The following is a 16,053-nucleotide window of genomic DNA, read 5'->3' as shown; positions in this document are numbered from 1 at the left end:
AAACACCCAAGGATGTTTCAAAGAACATTTACTTAATAAAATTTGAGCTACATAGAAGGAATCACGAGAGCAAGCAAAACGTTTGCTCAAAAGAGGTAGATTTTATCGATGATGTTAAAGGAGAGAGAGCTAGGAACAGAGGGAAAGGGTTTAGGAAGCATTTCCATCTGAAGGCATGGTTATCAATGGAGGCACAATTAAAATTGGCAAGTTACAGAAGACAGAATTGGGGGTTTGCAATGTCAGGGCTTGAAAGGACTTCATTTGAATTAACAGTCCATTTGTTATTTCCACATTTGCTTGTTATGTCATCTGGTTCCCATAAGTTAGAAATAATCAAACAAGCCCCTTTCCAGATAAAGGGCTCTTGCCCAAAACGTCAATTCTCCTGCTCCGCGGATGCTGCCTGACCTGTTGTACTTTTCCAGCACCACACTCTCGACACTTAGATTGGACTCTCACTGGGTGTATTTCTTTAAGCTGGTCATGTGGCTGGTGCACGGACACATTGTCACTCAGCACATGATGACAGTGCAGAAGTAAATGTGTCCACTGAGGGTCTTCTGGTGTATCGGTAGACTAGAAGATCCAGGTTCACCTACCGCAGAGGTACATCAATACAAGGCAACAGGTTGATTATAAAATATTTATGAATTCACATAAAAATTAGTTCCTTGTTATTTATGAATAATAGAACACCAATAGTGTGCATCCACCATATTTTGTTTTGAAACAAAAATTGTGGTCGGACCCAACATAGGAATCCAGAGCTTAAATCACTGGTTACACAGATGTTCAGTTATGTACTAAACAAGAATGTGTTTTATTTGTTTGTATTTTATGTAAATAAGGTCACATAGAAATGTAGACAATAACAGATGTTAACAGAAACACTCATAGCACATACATTATAAAGTTTCTGCTTGAGTGCATCACAAGCAATACAATTTAAATGAATTACATTTACTTAGTATTCCTGGTTTATATATGGTCAACATGCAAGTGCTGTAATCTTCTAATCTTTCTAATCATGGGCTCCTCCAGCCCTGTTTTATTTTGTTCATTATCTTGTACAAATTTTTAAATGATATCCTATGTAACTGTGTGGTTATACCAAAGCACATCATCCATTGATGTCAGCACCAACAGCTCATTAATCTCTGCTCCAAGTCCAGAAAACTACAACGCGTGACTTAATTTTACTCCTGAACATTGCTGTTGAAGAACCGACTAAAATATATGTCCTTTGTTTCAGCACAGTGCACTTACATTGCTACACATCACCATGCTCGTGGTGCGGGTTGGCTTTTTTCAAATAAGCAATAATAAAGTTACTTAACATTCAACAGTTTTCAACTGACAATTAACATAATTTTAACACTTACGGCTGAAACTAAGTCAACAACGATGACACATACCTTGATTTCTTTCTCATACCCAACGTCCAACTTTAGAAAGTTTAACTTCTGTAGCCTTGCCTTCATGTCTGACGTCCAGTCGTTCCAAATCCTAAATGCACTCTCACTATGGCATCACACCCTGCAGTCTCATGCAATCAAATCACATTCTTAGTGACCCCTAACCTGAGGCAATTTTCTGTTGATTCTCAGCAGCAGAATACTGGCTCCAAACTGCAACTTCCTACTTGACTGTGAGATTCGGCATTCGGCTTAAACTGCCTGGCTTTCATCTTAACCCTTTCACTGCTGGAATTAAATTTTCATAAAATTTTCCCACATGCTTCTGAAGGAGCGGGGGAGATCCGGCAGTACAAAGATACAGACCCATAACGATGCTTTTAAAATGTTCCGGTCACAGAATGTTTTACCAATGGTAGCTACCAAGACCAGACATATAAAACATACTTTAATAATGAAGATAAATCATACAAATTTATAAGTTTGTTAAAGTATTGCACTATAAGACTTTCTCCACAGAAAATGGTCTTAGCATTCATTGGGGTTTAAGTTAATCCTGCTCAATGTTGCAAAGTGAATAATATCTAATCAGCAGGCTGGTGTTTCCAGTGGCTTCAAAGGGAAAAAAACAGGGTAAGTGTAAAACAGGCTGCCAATTCTGAGTTGCCAAGTTTGTATATCAAGAAACACATACTTATACCTCAAAGTTTGATCGGTTTTTTTCTTAACAAAATCAACTACCATTGGGAGGAAGAGCCATAGCATCAAGCATAAACATAGCCTTGGCCCCTCAGGGAACTCCACTCAGATCCTTTTTTTGGCCTGGTACACATATATAGGCCATCAATTCTGCCTGGAGGAGGTCAGCAAGCCAGGCAGCATCAGGAGGTGCCTGGCTTGCTGTCCTCTTCCAGCCTCCTCCTTGTCTCGTTTAGATCCCAGCATCTGCAGTTTTCTTTTTGTCTCCAACGAATGCTGCCTGAGCTGAATGAAATGCAAGGGACTTGTAGATGTGGCCTCCTCTATATTGGGGAGACAGGCCATCTACCTGCGGAACGTTTCAGAGAACACCTCTGGGACACCCGCACCAACCAACCCAACCACCCCGTGGCTCAACACTTCAACTCCCCCTCCCACTCCACCAAGGACATGCAGGTCTTTGGATTCCTCCATCACCAGACCATAACAACATGACTGCTGGAGGAAGAGCGCCTCATCTTCCGCCTAGGAACCCTCCAACCACAAGGAATGAACTCAGATTTCGCCAGTTTCCTCATTTCCCCTCCCCCCACCTTATCTCAGTCCCAACCCTTGAACTCAGCACCACCTTCCTAACCTGCAATCTTCTTCCTGACCTCTCCACCCCCACCCCCACTCTGGCCTATCACCCTCACCTTAACCTCCTTCCACCTATCGCATTTCCAATGCCCCTCCCCCAAGTCCCTCCTCCCTACCTTTTATCTTAGCCTGCTTGGCACACTTTCCTCATTCCTAAAGAAGGGCTCATGCTCGAAACATCGATTCTCCTGCTCCTTGGATGCTCCCTGACCTGCTGCGCTTTTCCAGCAACACATTTTGAGCTCTGATCTCCAGCATCTGCAGTCCTCACTTTCTCCTACTTGTAGAAGTCCTAATGTTAAAAGACCCCTCAACTCCTCCTCCTCCTCCTCTATCATTGTACATAATGTTAGGAGAGTGCAGGCACCCTCCAGTTTTTCCTTTGTTGGTTTACCATAATTTCAAAGGTGCCAGCTGGCCTCCAGAGATCTTGCCTAAGCTGCTTTTCTTCACATTTATCCCTGGATGCTAGCTCTGCGTTATTATATTATGATTTTCAAAGGTCCTGCTATCACTTCCTTCATAATTGATTCCAATACTTCCCTAACAATACATGTTAAACTAATTGACTGATAGTTACCCGTTTTTGCCTCCCTCTCATTTTGAATAGAGTGGTCACATCAGCAGCTTTCCAATCCTCTGGTATTTCTTCAGAATTCAACTAATATTGGAAAATTATAACCAATACATCCACTGTCTGTGTAGCGACCTTCTTTAGGATCCCAGGTTATGAGCCAAGAAGACCAGAGAACCTATCTGCCATTCGTTTGTCTAATATTACTACTTTAGTGATTAAGTGGTACTTAATTCCTCCCCTTCTTTAGTTTTATGGGATATTTGCAGTATCTTTCATCACAAAGACAGATGTAAAATCTGTTTAACTTCTCTGCCATTGTTCACCAAAACCATCTCCCCAGATTCATTTTCTAAGGGGCCTATGTTCACTTTGACCTCACGTTTCCTTTTTAAATATCTAATGAAGCTCTTATTGTTAGTTTTCATATTTCTCACTCATTTGCCCTTTTAATTTATTATCTCTGTCTTTTTATTATCATTTTAGTCATCCTTTGAAGGATTCTGAATTTATCCAAGTCTTCAGAGCTATCACTGACTTTGGTATCCTAAAGTACTTTTACTTTCAATTTAATACTCTCCTTAATTTCCTTTGTTAACCATGGTGGGTTTATTCCTCTTTTAGAATCTTTTCTCCTTACTGGGATGGTTTTTTGCTGAGAGTCATAAATTACCTCCTCAAATGTCTGCCACTGCTTGCTTACTGTCATTCCTGCTAATCTATCCACCCAAGAGAAAGTGAGGACTGCAGGTGCTGAAGATCAGAGTCGAGAGTGTGGTGCTGGAAAAGCACAACAGGTCAGGCAGCGTCCAGGAAGCAGGAGAATTGATGCTTCGGGCATAAACCTTTCTTCAGAGCTTCATCATTCCTGATGAAGGGCTTACGCTCAAAACATCGATTCTCCTGCTCCTTGGATGCTGCCTGACCTCCTCTGTTTTTCCAGCACCACACTCTTGACTCTAATCTATCCACCCAGTTCACATCAGCTAACTCTATTCTCATTTTATTGTAATTCCCTTTATTTAAGTTAAACAATCTGTGTTTCCAATCCAGGTTCTCATTGGTGAAGTGAATATTAAATTCTGTCATGTTATGATCACTATTTCCCAGGAGATCATTTAATCTGAGGTCATTTATTAAACCTACCTCATTACCCATTACCAGATCCAAGACAGCCTGCATCCTGGTTGGCTTCATGACATCTTGCTCTAGGACACTATCCATAATGCACTCTATAAATTTGTTGTCATAGATACAATTTGATTCCAATTTGATTAACTCAATCAATGTGAAGATTAAAGCAACCATAATTATTGGTCTATTCTTTTTATATGCTCATATTTGTTGATTTATAGCCTTTCCCACTAAGTGCCATTGTTTCAGGGTCTGTACACTGTTCCTACCAATGTATTTTTTCTGTAGTGATTGGAACAAGGCGAGGTAGATAGACCTCATACAATATGAGTTCCCTGATTAGGGTTGTTAATCTGGTCCAATCAGGAAACCCTAGCTGACATATAAGAACAGGGGTGTTGACTGGCCACTCGAGTGTTTCCTTCCCTTCTGGAGAAAAAAAGAAAGAGAAAAAAAAAAACAGGAGAAATGCCCGGGTGTCCTTGGAGAAGGAGCACGCGGGTGTCCACTGACACCCTGGAGTTAAGAAAAAAAAAGAAAAAAAAAAAAAGAACAGGGGTGTTCCCCCCTCCAACTCTATTTTGATTTAGTCCCTACCCTTCCCTTCACTGTTTTGCTCACACAGCATTGCCCTGTGGTTTGAAGGGCAGTGCTTGTCACTGGCCACTCGGGTGTCTTTCCTATCTTCCTGGTGGTGGAAATTGAATAAAGATTCGTGCACTTTGTGTCTTTTCACTGTGTCTCACACCTGCACACACACACACTATGGGTGCTGGGGAATAAAAATAAGCACTACCGCACTTAGGCGGTAGTGTGGGGGTTAAAAAGAAAAAAAAAAAAAATAAAGTCTGCACATCAGCCCGGGTGTCCTTGGAGAAGGAGCACGCGGTGTCCACAAAAAAAAAAGAACAGGGGTGTTGACTGGCCACTCGAGTGTTTCCTTCCCTTCTGGAGAAAAAAAGAAAGAAAAAAAAAAATAAACAGGAGAAATGCCCGGGTGTCCTTGGAGAAGGAGCACGCGGGTGTCCACTGACACCCTGGAGTTAAGAAAAAAAAAAGAAAAAAAAAAAGAAAAAAAAAAGAACAGGGTGTTCCCCCCTCCAACTCTATTTTGATTTAGTCCCTACCCTTCCCTTCACTGTTTTGCTCACACAGCATTGCCCTGTGGTTTGAAGGGCAGTGCTTGTCACTGGCCACTCGGGTGTTTTTCCTATCTTCCTGGTGGTGGAAATTGAATAAAGATCTGTGCACTTTGTGTCTTTCACTGTGTCTCACACCTGCACACACACACACCATGGGTGCTGGGGATTAAGAATAAGCAAAAAAAAAAAAAAAAGAAAAAAAAAAACAGGGGTGTTGACTGGCCACTCGAGTGTTTCCTTCCCTTCTGGAGAAAAAAAGAAAGAAAAAAAAAACAGGAGAAATGCCCGGGTGTCCTTGGAGAAGGAGCACGCGGGTGTCCACTGACACCCTGGAGTTAAGAAAAAAAAAAGAAAAAAAAAAAGAACAGGGGTGTTCCCCCCTCCAACTCTATTTTGATTTAGTCCCTACACTCCCCTTCACTGTTTTTGACCACACAGCATTGCCCTTTGATGTGAAGGGCAGTGCTTGTCACTGGCCACCTGGGTGTTTTTCCTATCTTCCTGGTGGTGGAAATTGAATAAAGATTCGTGCACTTTGTGTCCTTCACTGTGTCTCACACCTGCACACACACATGGGTGCTGGGGGAAAACAAGAAGCACTATCGCAGTTAGGCGGTAGTGTGGGGGAAAAAAAATTAGCAGGAGATTAGAGGTGGGCACCGCAGGAAGTGGAGTGTATTATTTCCCTGTCCAACTCTATTTTGATTTAGTTCCTGCCCTCCCCTTCACTGTCTGATCACGCAGCATTGCCCTTTGATGTGAAGGGCAGTGCTTGTCACTGGCCACTTGGGTGTTTCATATCTTCCTGGTGGTGGAAATTGAATAAAGATTTGTACACCTTCTGTCTTTCACTGTGTCTCACACCTAAAAAAAAGAAGAAAAAAAAAGAACAGGAGTGTTCCCCCCTCCAACTTTATTTTGATTTAGTCCCTGCCCTCCCCTTCACTGTTTGATCACACAGCATTGCCCTTTTGTGAAGGGCACTGCTTGTCACTGGCCACTCGGGTGTTTCCTATCTTCCTGGTGGTGGAAATTGAATAAAGATTTTTACACCTGGTGTCTTTCACTGTGTCTCACACCTGCACACACACACACCATGGGTGCTGGGGAAAAAATAAGCACTACTGCAGTTAGGCGGTAGTGTGGGGGTTAAATTTAAGAAAATATATAAACAGGTGATCTCCCCTTCACTAAAAAAAATCAAAGGCCCAACCAGAGCCCGGGTGTCCTTGGAGAAGGAGCACGCGGTGTCCACCAACACCCTGGAGTTGTGACTGGCCACTCGGGTGTTTTGCTGGTCTTGAGAAATTGGATCAGTGTATGACTGTGTGTGTGTGTGTGTGTGTGTGTGTGTGCATACGTGCACGTGCAAGGACTCTCCTCCTTGAAGGGGACTGTCCCTGTTGCTAAAAAAAATTTTAAAAAAAGGACAGGAGTGTTCCCCCCTCCAACTCTATTTTGATTTAGTCCCTACCCTCCCCTTCACTGTTTGATCACACAGCATTGCCCTTTGATGTGAAGGGCAGTGCTTGTCACTGACCACTCGGGTGTTTTCTTTCTTCCTGGTGGTGGAAATTGAATAAAGATTCGTGCACCTTGTGTCTCTCACTGTGTCTCACACCTGCACACACACAACATGGGTACTGGGGAAAAAATAAGCACTACCGCAGTTAGGTGGTAGTGTGGGGGGTTAAAAAAAAAGAACAAGAGTGTCAGATATCCTGAGAGCTGACCCTGAGGGAGCTGGATCAATGTCAAGGTCTCTCCAAGTGTAAATAAAAGGTGACTCAGTGACAGGATACCAGCTCCTGTGGAGTTATTTCTGTTTCCCTTGCTGTTGTTTCACCTCTGCCCAATGGGGTTCAGCTTCAATGACCACCAATGGGCAGACTGAAAATACGAGGTACGACATTTCTGTGAGAAACCTAACAACTTGTCTTTTTATTTCACTATAACTTGATGCTAGACAGTATGACATCACTTACCATATTAATGATAACAGTGAGGTGAAGGATGTACATAAAAGCCTGAATCCCTGTTTATAGTAATGTAGTCTGAAAGCTTTGTTCAGATGATTTATGGTAGGAACCCAGAATGAACAGTTTGAATACTGAATTATTGTTACATGCAGGCCAACAATGCAAACTTCGTTAGAACTGGGAGTGATTCCAAAGGTCATTAGCGATTATATTTCTGTTTTGTGTCTAGCTGTACAATGTAACTGAAGCTGTTGGTATAATACTCCAAGCATTTGAAGATGAGAGAAAAAAATAAACCTAACATTTTAAATCTTTGAAGGAGTTATATAATTACAAACCAATTTTTGTGTTGTGTGACAGTAAAACAGACATTTCAGAGTGAGAGCTAACACTTGTGAAGTGATTTCTGCTATATTTCCAATGGTTATTGTGACAGAGCAGTTGCAGCTCTGAGAAAGGTGCCAGCTAATATGTGCACCCACATCTGAGTGTGTGTGTGTGTATGTGAGAGGGACAGATTATGGTGTGTATATGTGAAACAAGACTTAATGTAAATTGACATTTTTAACAGAAAAAATTCAGAATGGCAGATTGGAAAGATTAAAATTACCTTAAACAGTACAATGTATCTTCGTGTAATGAGATAAGAAAAACAAATACATGTTTCCAAATTATAGGCCAATTTGCTTGAAGAAAATAAAAGATTTTTAACAGTTCCTCTAGCACTTCTAATCTCTTAGTCTCAACAAAAGCTTTGTAATTTTCCCTGTAATCTAGCTGTAGCCCTGTAGCATCCTGTTACAAGTGTCCCAAGCTCCTGAGCTGTAACCCAGTTTCTGACAGATTTTTCCAATGGAATGATCTCCTTCAAAGGCAAGTTAACAAGTTCTAAGTTAAAAATCATGCAACACCAGGTTGCAGTCCAACAGGTTTAACTATAACCTGGTGGTGCGTGATTTTTAAAATTTGTCCGCCCCAGTCCAACACTGGCACCTCCACATCTTATCAAGCTCTGCAATGGGACAAAGAGGAGGGCCATTCCTTCTGGGACACCTTGGTCCAGTCCTCCTTCATTCCCAACACCACCTCCAAACCCCGCCCCCACAGCCTCATGGCTGCACTTTACCTGCACTTCACACAATCTTAATCTCCTGCATTCGTGGCTCACAATGTGGCCTCCTGTACTTTGGGGAAACAAATGTAGACTGGGTGACCGGTTCACAGAACACCTACATCCTGCCTGAAAAAAAAGACTCCTAGCTTCCAGTTACCTGCTACTTTAACACACCACGGCACGGTGGCACAGTGGTTAGCACTGCTGCCTCACAGCGCCAGAGACCCGGGTTCAATTCCCGCCTCAGGTGACTGACTGTGTGGAGTTTGCACATTCTCCCCGTGTCTGCATGGGTTTGCTCCAGTTTCCTCCCACAGTCCAAAGATGTGCAGGGCAGGTGAATTGGCCATGCTAAATTGTCCGTAGCGTTAGGTAAGGGGTAGATGTAGGGGTATGGGTGGGTTGCGCTTCGGCGGGGCGGTGTGGACTTGTTGGGCCGAAGGGCCTGTTTCCACAATGTCAGTAATCTAATCTAACCACACTGTGCCCTGGCCACAACGTCTGTCTCAGGTTTGTTGCAGTGCTCCAGCGAAGCTCAGTGCAGGCTAGAGGAACAACCCCTCATCTTCTGCTTGGGGACCCTGCAGGCTTCTGGACTCAATATCAATAATTTTAGGGTTTGAGGCACCCTTCCCCATGTCCTTAGCCCAACACCCCACACACTAGGCCTTGTTATCACATGGGCTGCTTATTACACCCCACCCATTGTTAGCCACTAACAGTCCCCATTAGCAGACATTCATTCAACTAGGCTGACCATTATTCACTTATATGTCTATGCAACTCTTCTCTCTCTTTGGGTTCTATCTCCACCTTTCGTTTACTCCTTCCCCCTCCCTCCACTCTATTTTCTGCATAAAAACCAACATTTTCCAAGCTACCATCAGTTCTGAGGAAGGGTCACTCAATCTGAAATATTAACCCTGATTCCTCTCCACAGATGCTGCTGGACCTGCTGAGCTTTTCCAGCAATTCCTGTTTTTGTTTCTGAAAAAAAAACATGATCCACCAAGCCAATATTTCATTCCAGGATCTGACTTGACTATTGGTAACATCAGCTGGGATCATATCAAGTAAGTATGATTTGATTGTAATCAAGTCCTGTAAGTCTAAAACAAAATTCTCAAGATCAAACTGCCTCAGAGACATTATGGTGATCGGAAGTGTCCTGATTGGATATTCACCAACTGAGCTGTAACGATGGATAAGCCATGGTATAGGAATATGGGGACAGGAGATATAGAACATAGAACATAGAACATAGAACAATACAGCACAGAACAGGCCCTTCGGCCCACGATGTTGTGCCGAACTTCTAACCTAGATTAAGCACCCATCCATGTACCTATCCAAATGCCGCTTAAAGGTCGCCAATGAGTCTGACTCTACCACTCCCACGGGCAGCGCATTCCATGCCCCCACCACTCTCTGGGTAAAGAACCCATCCCTGACATCTCCCCTGTACCTTCCACCCTTCACCTTAAATTTATGTCCCCTTGTAACACTCTGTTGTACCCGGGGGAAAAGTTTCTGACTGTCTACTCTATCTATTCCCCTGATCATCTTATAAACCTCTATCAAGTCACCCCTCATCCTTCGCCGTTCCAACGAGAAAAGGCCGAGAACTCTCAACCTATCCTCGTACGACCTACTCTCCATTCCAGGCAACATCCTGGTAAATCTTCTCTGCACCCTCTCCAAAGCTTCCACATCTTTCCTAAAGTGAGGCGACCAGAACTGCACACAGTACTCCAACTGTGGCCTAACCAAAGTCCTGTACAGCTGCAACATAACTTCACGACTCTTGAATTCAATCCCTCTGCTAATGAACGATAATACTCCATAGGCCTTCTTACAAACTCTATCCACCTGAGTGGCAACCTTCAAAGATCTATGTACATAGACCCAAGATCCCTCTGTTCCTCCACCTGACTAAGAACCCTACCATTAACCCTGTATTCCGCATTCTTATTTGTTCTTCCAAAATGGACAACCTCACACTTGGCAGGGTTGAACTCCATCTGCCACTCCTCAGCCCAGCTCTGCATCATATCTAAGTCCCTCTGCAGCCGACAACAGCCCTCCTCACTGTCCACAACTCCACCAATCTTCATATTGTCTGCAAATTTACTGACCCACCCTTCGACTCCCTCATCTAAGTCATTAATAAAAATTACAATCGGGTTTGCTTTGAGGAGTGTACGTTTTATATATTTATGATTCACTTGACTCTTTGTCAAATCAAGACTGAGTCTTTCAGAGTCGTGTAGTAGAACAAAATGACAGAAACAAGATTATTTGTTTATGAGAGCTGTACCTGTAGAATCTAAGTGATGTACCCATAAAGTTGTATTGTTTGAGCTCAGATCATCAGTTCAGGCTTCTCGATATTGATCATACTTCAATATTTGGACTCGGTGGATGTCAGGCTCAGCTCATACGAAGGAGAGACTGGTGGTGCTCAGGGGAAACAGGGGGAGCTCAGAAGAATCCCTGCTCAATAGTTTACACCAGCAATGCACACTCACACTGGGCTGTCCTCTTCGTCTCATCCCTTCCTTGCCTCTCTGCTCCAACTCCTCTTCTTCAGGCAGCTCCAAGCTTTGCACAGCAAGCTAATGGTAATGATCACAAATCGTGACACTCATTCTAAACTGTACTGGCTGACGGACTCCTCCTGAACTGGCCAGATAGCATCACCATTGAGCAAATCAGTGGGCATCCTGAATCACTCAGAATCCATATCACTATATGGCTCTCATTCGATCAGCACTTTGTGTCATCCTGAAAGGAACCAGTTCAGGTGGTCGCAATAAAAAGTGGAGGGAGTTATTTGTGGATCAGCACTGTTTGAAAGCAGGAGAAAATGCTGGAGGTCCAAGTTGAAGAGTGTGGTGCTGGAAAAGCACAGGAGAGTCCTGTACCTCGGATGCTGCCTGACCGCTGTGCTTTACGAGCACCATACTCTTCAATTGTGTGAAAGCATCATGGCACAGAGTTCTATGACTTACTGTAACATCGTGTTGAGAAACAATCCTGATTTTTCATGATTGTTGCGCCACACTAAGTTGCACCTATTGGAAGCAAGCCATAGGGGCAAATATTAGTGCCCATTCACTGCGGACATACAAATATATGAATTATGAATGAGTCCTTCAAGCCTGGTCCAATTCCACATTCCCATCTAGCCCAATAATCTTTGATATCCTTCCCAACACGAATTTATCCACCGCCATCTTAAACATATTCAATGACCCCACCCTCTTTTTTTTCATTGGATGTGGGCATCACAGGCTGGGCCCGCGTTTATTGCTCATCCCTAGCTGCCCTTGAGAAGGTGGTGGTGAACGGCTTTGTTGAACCGCTGCGGCCCACATGCTGCGGGTTGACCCACAATGTTATTGGGCAGGGAATCCCAGGATTTTGACCCAGTGACAGTGAACGAACAGCGATATATTTTCAAGTCAGGATGGTGAGTGGCTTGGAGAGGAGCATGTAGTCAGTGATGTTCCCATGCTGCCCTTGGTTCTTCGGGATAGAAGTGGTTGTGGGTTTGGAAGGTACTGTCTAAGGACCTTTGGTGGCCCGCACTGCCAGCTTGTAAATAGGGCATCAGTGAAGTTCACTGCAGCACAGACTCGACTCCAATTCTCACTCCGACAGGTGCCCAGTGTAAGCCAACTTACACATGATTATCTTGTGAGTTTTAGGAATGATGTTTAGTTACTGGAATCCACCATGCTGTGGGCTCTAGAGTTTTCCCATCCTTTGGTCTCTTGCTGCCTCTGCAAGTCTTTGTTGCTTGCCTTGCTGTTTCAGCACCACAAGGTGAAGAGCTCCATCTGGTGGCACACTGAATCCCCTGCAAGCTTTGCTGTTGTGTATTTAAATAACCATTGTAGACTCTTATCTGCAAAACTAGATGATTAGATTCCCTACATTATAGAAACAGGCCCTTCAGCCCAACAAGTCCACACCAACCCTCCGAGCAGTAACCCACCCAGACCCATTCCCCTATCCTATATTTACCCCGACTTGGCAATTTAGCATGGCCAAATCACCTGACTCGCACATCTTTGGATTGTGGGAGGAAACCAAAGCACCCGGAGGAAACCCACGCAGACACGGGAAAAATGTGCAAAATGTGTGCGGCATGATGGCACAGTGGTTAGCACTGCTGCCTCACAGCGCCAGAGACACAGGTTCAATTCCCGCCTCAGGCGACTGACTGTGTGGAGTTTGCACATTCTCCCCATGTCTAAGTGGGTTTCCTCCGGGTGCTCCGGTTTCCTCCCACAGTCCAAAAATGTGCAGGTTCGGTGAATTGGTTGTGCTAAATTGCCCGTAGTGTCAGATGCAGGGGTAAATGTAGGGGAATGGGTCTGGGTGGGTGCGCTTCGGCGGGTCGGTGTGGACTTCTTGGGCCGAAGGGCCTGTTTCCACACTCTAAGTAATCTAATCTAATCTAATCCTCACAGACAGCCAAAGCAGGAATTCGACCAGTGTGCCTGGTGCTGTGAGAGGAGTGGGGAGGGAAAAGAGGTAGAGGAGTAAGCAAGGATAGTATAACAGCTGCAGAAAGGGAAGTCATCAAGAGTTTGTCTACAGAGTCAGTATGGGTGAAAGTCAGAAACAGGATAGGAGTAGTCAGTAGAAAACTGACTTTCCACTGACCCTTCAGTAGCAACAGAGACACAGAGAAGTAGATTGGGAGGCAGATTTTGGAAAGGTGCAGAAGTAACAGGGTTGTTGTCATGGGTGACTTCAACTTCCCTAATATTGATTGGAACCTCCTTAATTCAAATAGTTTGGATGGAGCAGCTTTTGTCAGGTGTGTCCAGGAAGAGTTCCTGACTCAATATGTGGATAAGCTTAGAGGGGAAGCCATGTTGGATTTGGTACTTGGCAACGAATCATGCCAGGTGTCAGATCTCTCCATGGGAGAGCATTTCGGTGATAGTGATCACAACTCCCTGATCATTACTATAGTCTTGGCATGTGATAGGAGCAGACAGCGTGGGAAAGTATTTAATTGAGGAAGGGGAATTACAATGCTATTCAGCAGGAATTGAGGCTCCTAACTGGGAACAGATGTTCTCAGGAAAATGCAAGACAGTAAGGTGGAGGTTGTTTAGGAAGCACTTGCTGATAGTGCTGGGCAGGATTGTCCCACTGTGGCAAGGAAGGGATGGTAGGATGAAAGAACCTTGGGTGACTAGGGATGTGGAACATCTAGTCAAGAGGAAGAAGGAAGCTTACTTAAGGGTTGAGGAGGCAAGGATCAGACTGGACTTTAGAGAGTTACAAGGTAGCCAGGAAGGAAATGAAGAATAGACTTAGGAGAGCTAGAAGGGGGCATGAAAAAGTTTTAGTGGATAGGATTAAGGAAAACCCTAAGGCATTCTACACTGATGTGAGGAACAAGAAGATGGTAAGAATGAGGATTAGGCCGATCAGGGATAGTGGAGGGAACTTGCGCCTGGAGTCCGAGGAGATAGGGAGGTCATTAATGAATACTTTGCTTCAGTATTTACTACTGAAAGGGACCATGACATTTCTGAGGACAGCGTAAAACACACTGATATGCTTGAGCAGGTTAATGTTAAGAAGGAGGATGTGCTGAAAAGTTTGAGAAACATAAGGATAGATAAATCCCCTGGGCCAGACGGGATATACTCCAAGATACTGCAGGAAGCGAGTAAGTGAAGAGATTGCTGTGCCTTTGGTGATGACCGTTGCACCCTCACTGTCCACTGTCCAGATGATTGGAGGATAGCAAATGTTATTCCCTTATTCAAGAAGGGGAATCAGGATAACCTTGGGAATAACAGACCAGTCTTATGTCTGGGTGGGCAAATTATTAGAGAGGATTCTGAGAGACAGGATTTATGATTACTTGGAAAACCGTAGTTTGATTAGAGATAGTCAGCATGGCTTTGTGAGGGGCAGGTCATGCCACACAAACCTCATTGAGTTCTTTTGTGGATGGGGCAAAACACATTGAAGTTCAACCTGCAAAGCTAGCAGGGTGCAAGGTAAATTTTGTAAAATGTATTTACAGCAGGTGAAGCTGTTCACCAGGAGTGCACATTCATGAAATGTACATGACCATATATTCATTACATTTTGTCTTGCAAGGACTCGCACTTCTAATATCCTTGTCCCATATCACCGTAAGATGTAAGAGCCGAATTAGGCCATTTGGATCATTAAGTTTATCTGCAATCAAGGCTGCTATGTTTCACAACTCCATTCTCCTGCCATCTCCCTGTAACCTTTGATCCCCTTACCAATCAAGAATCTATCAATCTCAGTTTAAATAAACTCAATGACTTGGCCGCCACAGCCCTCTGCAGCAATAAGTTCCGCAGATTAACCACTCTCTGGCTGAAGAAATTTCTCTTCATCTCAGTTCTAAATGGTTATCCCTTCACTCTGAGGCTGTGCCCTCAGGTCTATATCTCCTACTATTGAAAGATCTTCTCCATGACCATTCTACCCAGGCTTCTCAGTATTCTCCAAAGTTCAATGAGGTCTCCCTCAAGCTTCTAAACTCTTCAAGTACAGACTCAGAGTCCTCAACCACTCCTCATATGACAAGCTCTTCATCCACTGGATCATTCTTATAAACCTCCTTTGGACCCCCTCCCATAACATCACATCCTTCATAGATATGAGGCCCAAAACTCCTCATAATATTCCAAATGCAGTCTGTCCAGAGCCTTACACAGCCTCAGCAGTACCTGTCTACCATTGTTTTTTAGCCCTCTTGAAATGAATGCTAACATTGTATTTGCCTCCCTAACTGCCAACTGAACCTGCATGTTAACCTTAAGAGAATCCTGAACTAGGATTCCTAAGTCCCTTTATGCTTCAGATTTTCAAAACCTTTACCCATTTAGAAAATAGTCTACAACTCTATTCTTCCTGCCATAGTACATAACCTCACACTTTGCCCCATTTTATTCCATCTGCCACTTTTTTACTCACTCTTCTCGCCTTTCTCAATCCTTCTGCAGCCTTTCCGCTTCCTCAACATGACCTGTCCCTCCACCTATCTTTGTGTCATCTGCAAACTTAGTAATAATGCCCTCAGTTCCTCTGCCTAGATCATTAATGTCTAATGAGAATAGCTGAGGTCCCAATGCCGACCCCTGCAGAATTCCATGAGGTACCGGCTGTTATTCTGAAAAAGACCCCTTTATCCCTACTGTGTGCCTTCTGCCAGTCAGCCAACCCTCTATTCATACCTGTGCCTTGCCCCTAACACCATGGACTCTTATCTTATTTAGCAACTTCCTGTCTGACAATTCGTTGAATGCCTTCTAGAAATCCAAATAGATCACGCCCACTG

At 43.8% G+C, this 16,053-nt stretch overlaps 1 protein-coding gene across 4 annotated transcripts in view; it reads right to left on the bottom strand.

The window, feature by feature from the left end:
• tbc1d1 (TBC1 (tre-2/USP6, BUB2, cdc16) domain family, member 1) overlaps positions 1-16,053 on the bottom strand; it is a 292,458-nt gene that overhangs the window by 228,487 nt on the left and 47,918 nt on the right. Inside the window, exon 1 of one of the 4 annotated variants that reach the window (XM_072567467.1) lies at positions 1,419-1,616. The exons of the other annotated variants lie outside the window; for them this stretch is intronic. Coding sequence (XP_072423568.1) covers positions 1,419-1,484 — 66 coding nt within the window. The 5' untranslated portion in view covers positions 1,485-1,616. Of the gene's footprint in view, positions 1-1,418; positions 1,617-16,053 lie in introns of those variants that run through there. 4 annotated transcript variants of the gene reach the window in all.

The sequence above is a fragment of the Chiloscyllium punctatum genome, chromosome 1 (assembly GCF_047496795.1).
Source record: "Chiloscyllium punctatum isolate Juve2018m chromosome 1, sChiPun1.3, whole genome shotgun sequence".
Taxonomy (NCBI): Eukaryota; Metazoa; Chordata; class Chondrichthyes; order Orectolobiformes; family Hemiscylliidae; genus Chiloscyllium; species Chiloscyllium punctatum.
Note: the sequence above shows the minus strand (reverse complement) of the source record. Positions and strands in the feature narration are given on the sequence as shown.